The sequence below is a fragment of the Rissa tridactyla genome, chromosome 2, assembly GCF_028500815.1.
Source record: "Rissa tridactyla isolate bRisTri1 chromosome 2, bRisTri1.patW.cur.20221130, whole genome shotgun sequence".
Taxonomy (NCBI): Eukaryota; Metazoa; Chordata; class Aves; order Charadriiformes; family Laridae; genus Rissa; species Rissa tridactyla.
In genome coordinates this window covers 43,626,981-43,634,525 of record NC_071467.1, presented here as the reverse complement: position 1 = coordinate 43,634,525, position 7,545 = coordinate 43,626,981, and the positions used below count along the sequence as shown (strand labels likewise).

Below are 7,545 nucleotides of genomic sequence, written 5' to 3'. Positions count from 1 at the left end.
TTTAACATAATTTTTTGGACTTTGGACAAAGCACAGCAATTCATATTAAACGTCTGTCATTAGTTTGTTGTTTTCTTACACAACTTGGAAAAAAAATAATCAATTATGCATCTTTAAGTAACTCTTAAGCAGCAATCCTGCCAGAAGACCTACATACAGGCTAAAATTAAACCCGTTCTGTTAGTAGAAAAAAGAATGTTTTCTGAATTAGGGCATCTATATCAAATAAACTGAGTTAAAAATGGTTTTATATAAAGCTATGCAACACAAAAAATGTTGGTTTTCCTTTACAGTCGAGGAATTTATTCTCCAGGAACCACATGCACTCTTCCCATCCTCCCATGAATCCTTTATACATTACCATGATAGACCTCCTCAGCCCCAGGCTTCGATAAATTAAATAATATAAACTTAGGTATAATGAAAGAATTTAATCTCTTCAAAAGATGTTGACGCATTTTTTTCTTGAAAGCGCATCTGAAAGTACTTCTAAACATGTGCACTGTTAAAAAGCAGGCTCTAACAAAGCAGTATTTATATCATTCCACATGTGGAAAAGACCATAAGTTTAATAATTTATTCTCACCTGAGGTCTATGATTGACATCAGATACTCTACATCTCAAAATCCAGTTCATGAACAAAATTAATGTCATTTATATGAATTTAATTTAATTTAATATTACCTCCCCAGCCAGTTCATATTGTGGTGAATTGGATAGCTGATGTTATTAGGACGGGCTACAACACAATGCCTTTGTTTATTTACAAAGTCTAAACCAAACTTGGCTGTCAAGCATGTTACGCAAAACTGAACACTCAAATCAGATTTAGCTGACTATTTTAAGACATTCCTAGAAATAATACCTACTGATATAATGTAAAATACATGCTTTGAGCAATAAAATTTATTGCATTGATCAAAGCTGGTTACATAAACAAGCTTAACCAACCACTGCAATAGAGGTCATCATCTCCACTAATAAATTTCCAAACCCCATGGCCATAAATATAGTCCTAATTCAGAAACAGTATGTACAAACTAGAGTTAACTAAATTGTGATTTAGTTAACAACTGAGTTTAACATAATTAGATAAGTTAGATACCTTTTCTCTTTGCAAAACTAGTGAACACAGCAGCAAGAAACAAATTCCATTCTTAGAACTGAACAAATATGGAGAGGTAAAATACATATGGGAGGAGCGTGTATGTTTCGGACTGCAAAAAATATAGCATATTATTCACATAGTTAGAAAAAAACAAGCCAATTACCAAAATGTTTAATTGGTAAAAGTTTAATGTCAACTTACTTATAAAAATGAAAAAATACTTTAACATTCACCATACAATTGAGCAACCTGGCCCTACCGACTATCAGCTATAAGGAAGGCATTTAAGGAAATGATGGTTGTGTCAAAACAAAGGCTAATTTCAGGCATGTATGCTGCTTTAAAAAAAAAAAAAAAAAAAAAGAAAACAAAAAAACAAAAATAAACCAAACCAAAAAAACCTCTTGTTTGCAGGAAGCTAGATGCTTAGCCTAATTTTTAAAGCTAATTACAAAATCCTCTTTCATACTGGTCCAGATGTCTTGACAATTTCTTCTTCTAACAGAACTGTCAAAAGAAAAGAATTTTTATGAGATCTTCATATAACTTATTCTAAATCTTTGCAAGAAGCAGAAATATGACACCATACTTAGGATATGGAATTTACTAGTTAAAGTATTTGCTCATATCATAACCATCTCTTCACTCAAGCATCTTTACATGGACACTCTTGTAACCGCCACCTTACAGAAAGTTTTAAGGACAAATGAACTTTTCTAGGTACAGCATCAAACAATTTCTAAGCTTTATAAATTATTTAGATATCTTGGGGTATAGATTTGAACAATATTCAGTAATAAGATATGTAAAATAAGATGTATAAAAGAACTTCTTTTTATGCAGTACTCAACATACGCTGCGCAACATGGTTCTGCAGAGCTGCAGCATTCTTAACACAGAAAAAACGGCACGAGGGTACCATGCTTCATATTGCACGCTATCATGTCTTAAGTTGTAAACTGTACAGGCCTTCATTTCAGTTTTTCTCCACTTTATCAGACTACCAGTGTTCCTCAGAAGCTTTTATAATTCCCATCTCCTGAACTTCAAAAAAGAATTTAAATGAAGTTATCACTGCCCTACACTTATCCTGACACAGGAATATGGCAGCAGTCATCTCTTTTTTTAATCCCCTCTTCTTTTCAGAGTAGAAAAAAAAACCCCAGATCCAAACAAAAACAGAAAAAACAACAAAAGGGCTAAAAAGGCCTATTCCACTCATCGAAGTAGAGATTAAAAATGGTGAAGAAAGAGAAAACACAGTGACTAAACTTGCCACTACTTTGTATGGCAAAGCAGCATTGTAACTAAATGTCACAAGGACTAAGTCAGTGTCCTGACTTCTCTCCCTCTGCCACCGCCCTACATGTGTGATATCACACCTTCAGTCAAAAATACTTTTCTATAATCTAAAGCTATTTTGCAATATTGTGCAAATTTTATGTTTGTAATATCATTAACGGGCTAAGAAATAACCAAAAGTCAACAGAAACTCATTTGCAATTTACTGTAAACCAAAATTAAGCACAGAGCCTGGCTGTCTGCTATCAAATATGTAGAGCAGTCTTACCTTCCATCTGTTTCCACATTCATTACAGACAACAAACGTTGTCATGGGTTCATCAGCACTGCGGGTTTGAACCTTTGGTAAAAGCAAGAGCCAGAGTGGGAAAAGGAAAATTACTATCTTCAATTTTGTTAGCATGTGTTCAATATAGAGGTTTAAAAATCAAAGTTTAACATTAAGGAAACACATTTGCATAAAAATACAAATGAACTTTCCATATCAATTGAAACTGTTTTTTTGTCTAGACTATAAAGCAATCATAAACTTATGTTTTGACAGATTTAGCAGCATTAAAATACCCATTTTGGCATAGAAACTGTGCACATACTTCTAGGAAAAGATTCTGCAGTAAAACTACGTGTTCAGCACAGCTTTATGTATATTTACTGATGCAAAGGCTTAAAAGTCTCATGATTCAAAACCAGCTTTCTACTTAAAACATTTGATATACAATATTAAATTATAAACCCAGCTGATCCTATGATCAAAATTACATGCCCTGAAGCACTGCTGAACAAATTAAAGCCCTTCTTCTTGCACATACTCCCTAATTAAAATAGAAAAGAGTTGTAACAATGATTGTAAGTCAGGGTCTAGTGTTAGTCAAATGGTATATTTTATATATATAAAAAAAATATATATGTGTATATATTTTATACATATGTATCATTATTTTCTGCTATTTATTCCTTCTGTAAAGAAAAGTTTACACACATTAAAAAGAGTAAATTAGATCTCCCCCACATAAAAACATATTAATAAGATGTAATAAGAAGAATTAGCAAAAACTCAGCAAAGAAACTAACGTTTCTTTGTATAGATACTCAGCTTGGATTTACATAAAATCTTTGGTAAATTGGTAAATCAATACAACAAACATTCTTTATGTAAGCATACCTAAGTAGGTCCAACTATCTTTGTGTATTTTGTAATTCGTTAGCATTCTGTTAAAAATTCAGTTTGTAATTAAAACCTTTTTCTCTGACAATCTGACAACAGGACTCTAAGCTTTGAAATAGGAAAACAAAGACTATGAATAACCACGTACCTGGGTGTATGTACAGTTCTTCTTTTTGCACTTGCCACATGTAAACAGATCAGTTTGGGTACCTCCTGTTTTAGCCATCTGGTGCTCTCTGATAGCTTCTTTGGTCAGATTTTTGCGCATTTCTTTCAGCTCATCACTTGCCATTTCCTATTAGGGACAAAGAGCAGACAGTTTACCAGAGAGTTTTAGTTTTAAATAACTTGGTACCACTGTGCAAGCCCATGCTATTTTTTATTTAGAATCCAGGAACAACTCCTCTAATGAAGGGCAAAGTAATTGTACATGTGTTTAATTTTACAAGACTTGAGGTATTTCACATCACAGAAGCTACAACAAGTTAAAAATGGGTGGTTTTTTTGGTTTGGTTGGGTTTTTTGGAGTTGGTGTTTGTTTTTCTTTTTTACACATCTGAAAAAAAAAAAAAATCAGTAAAAGTTACGATATTAGACACCTAGAAACATTTCCATGCAAAAGCATTTCTGAAGTTCAGAAATGTAACACAGAAACAAGGTAGAGGAGGACTTGAAAGTTCTCCAGAAAGGAGGAAAAAAGTCCATCCCCTATGTTAGATCCTTGCATAATTATCTCACTGATCTACAGAAGACTATTATAGGAAAAAATTACACTATTTTGATTATTTCTATATTTGTACTGAGAAATACAGTATAGCCATAATTTAACACATTACCAGAAGTCATATACACATAGTTTCAAAATACCAACCAGAGAGCTCAGATTCACTAATTTTCTTTTTCCTTGAAAACAGTTCGAGTGTGCAGGATCTCCACAGTGTTTAGCAATCAAGTGTGCACAGCAAAACCAAGTTGTTCCATTTTTCTTCAATAAAGTTTTACTCCACATCCCATGGAGATGCGGAACACAAATCTTGCATTAATGCTGTTTCACTTTAGAAGTAATCTTAACACTAAGGTGTTTTTTAGCCATTCTAATTTTAATCCAAGACATAAATTAAAACAAAGAATGGGCACTCGACAATACAAAACATATGTTTGTGCATTTGTATGTACATACACGTAAAATGAACAAACTCAAAATACACACCGAAGATACAATATATATTTCTTTACACATTCCTTTATCGACCTCTGTTTGCCCCAGCCTGCATGTAAAGCTACAGAACAAAAAAACCCAACCAACCAAACAAACACCACCAAACCTTTCCTTTAGAATAAAACTAAACATGATTTTCATTAGTTGATCGTAAATTTAATTTCTTTGTCTCCAAGATACTCTTTTATGCCTGATTTGGGGGGGAAGAATCAAACACATACACGCAGAACTACAAAACTGAAATGAAATGCTAACTGTGCTTTCATTTTTCTCTCCCACAAAACCTAACTTTTCCTTTGACTTCCTAGATTTATTTTGATTTGTAAAGACAGTGAGCATCTGAATGGGAATTTCTATTCAAGTGTCCAAAATGTTCTTTCAATAACATAAATTTAATTTGATACAAAGGGCAATTCTCCTAGCTGCTTTCCCCTTATCAATTATGGCTTTTTCCATTTATTGTGATGAGTTTGCTTCAAAATCATTTGAAGCATTCTGTCAAATTTGAGATAAGCTTTAAATGAACACTGAAAATGCCAACAGGAGAGGGACTCATCTTTAAAACCGCAGTGCTACACCTTGCACAGGTGTGTAACAGCAGAGGTCAGCATTTGAAAAGCAAATGGTAAGACAGGCTAACACTTACATACACAGAAAAGTGAATGGGTAAGGAACTTGGAGTCACTAGCTAGATATATTTACATCTTCTGAACTTAAAAAACTGTCACTGATACATCACGTGTCCTTTCAAAAATGGCACAACATAACTGTGCTTCAGGAAATTTGCATGCAACAGCTTACCTGCCTTCCGACTTAAGAGACCAAAATCAAATGTTTAAGAACCACTAAAAGACACCACTCTCATTCCCTCTGCTCCCAACACAGTCCTCACTGCGCAAGCCACAAACAAACCATAGTCTTTCAGACATGCGGACAGCTGACATAAATTCTTTTTATAGCTAATAAATACAAGCCAGGACATGAGTCCAGTAGGGAAATAGTTCAAGACCTGTGCTTTACTTACCTCTGCTGTCATTTTGGCAAACTTGTCAGGGGGAATGTTCCCACATAACACATTTTTCCTTAGGTTAGGATTCTTTGCATCCTTGAGATTTGCTATCCTACTTCGTACCCTATTTTTGTATTTCATATCGGTGTTTTTTAATTCTTGAAAAATAGGTGCTTTGGATTTAAGGAACAAAACATTAACAAGTAAAACAGAGCATTATAAAGGTTGCATTCTGGGGGGCAACTTTTCTAAAGCAATGTACTTCACTGCTGATTGAGTCCTTCCCCCAGTCCCAACCCTGAACCCAACCAACAGTTACTTTTCTGTTCTACACAGCAGACTTCACGTTCTTCTGAAGCCTAATCATAGTTCAGCACATGGTCAGTGAAAAATGAATTTTTGGGTAGTAGGACCTAAATTTAAATTGTGAAAAGTCACCCATAAATTTACGTCCAGTTCCTTGACCTCATCCTGAGGATTAATTGATTTCTAAACCAAATATTCAAACACTGGCAGACAGCTCACTAACATAATTTTAAAACAGGTTTGCAACAGAAACAGGAAATTCCTTAACAGGAAAGGTGGCTGACTGAAACTACCAGAGGACATCAGCAAGTTAGAATCATGAAGCTCAGACTATTTCTATGCTTAAGAACACCCCCCACAAAAAAAAGACCAACCTAAAATAAAAGACAATCCCAGACCTTTGCTCTGTAACTATTCAAACACTGCTACCAGAACAACCCTTTTGAAAATTCCAAAATCATTTAGAAATAAACTTGTAGAAATTAAAATAAAGACATTAGAAAAATATTAAATCTGTTAACAAGAAAAGATCTTAAAATAACAGAAAAGCCCAGCATTTTATGTCAGAATGCTTCAGTAAGATATAATGTTGCTGCTGCAAGGAAAACATACTGAACTGAAAAAAAACCCACACACACTCACCTACACAAATTCCTACATGTTTCAAGGCAAACCATTTAGGTTGTGCTTGTTTTTTAAACACTAAATTTCTGCACTGATGTGTTGAATGCAGTTTGCTATTTTTGTTTTAAATTAAATTTAAAAAGACTCGATATATAGATCAAGTTAATTATTTTTAAAATTATCAATGCTTTTAAAAAACAGTCTTGTTCTACAGCACATAGGTGTACAACAAAGGATATCTTCTTCAATCTGAGAACCCAGCTCTTCCTCATCAGCACCAATAGCAATGTAGTCATCTGAGGAAAACAAATATTAAAATATTAGCAACCTGACAATCTCATCAGTGTTCTATATTCCTGATGGCCCATTCGAAACTCTGAAACTCAGCAAATTATGAAACAACCACAGTGAATTTTCCTTTTGTACAGGAAATTGTGAAATTCCCTATATTGTATTCCTATTTACTGTATACTTATCCCTTTACTGTATACTTATCCCTTCAAAACTGTGTTAATGTTACTTGGAAGAGTAAAAATAAGTGAAATGAAGAGCAATGGAAGTTTAAAAGAGTAGAACAACCCTAAATCTTTCACAAAAACAAAAATTCTGACATCTAGTTGCAAACACAAGTAGAAACAAAAAACTCTGCTATACAGAAAAATTTTAAATATTCTAATAGACTTGACAAATACCCATATCCACAGCGTATCTGTACTTGGAACAGACTATTCGGAAAAAAAACCATTTTGTATTGTGTTTCATCAATTCTTTCAGTCCACACAATACAAGCATAAGCAATTAATGTTTTGCA

General features: G+C 33.7%; 1 protein-coding gene across 1 annotated transcript in view; it reads right to left on the bottom strand.

Moving 5' to 3' along the window:
- Positions 1-416: 416 nt before the first annotated feature.
- Positions 417-7,545, bottom strand: part of TCEA1 (transcription elongation factor A1) — a 29,784-nt gene continuing 22,655 nt past the window's right edge. The window contains exons 6-10 of the mRNA XM_054190293.1: positions 6,974-7,030; positions 5,820-5,974; positions 3,725-3,871; positions 2,680-2,751; positions 417-1,616 (exon numbers count right to left, since the gene is read on the bottom strand). Of these exons, the coding sequence (XP_054046268.1) occupies positions 1,608-1,616; positions 2,680-2,751; positions 3,725-3,871; positions 5,820-5,974; positions 6,974-7,030 (440 nt within the window). The 3' untranslated portion in view covers positions 417-1,607. The remainder of the gene's footprint in view (positions 1,617-2,679; positions 2,752-3,724; positions 3,872-5,819; positions 5,975-6,973; positions 7,031-7,545) is intronic.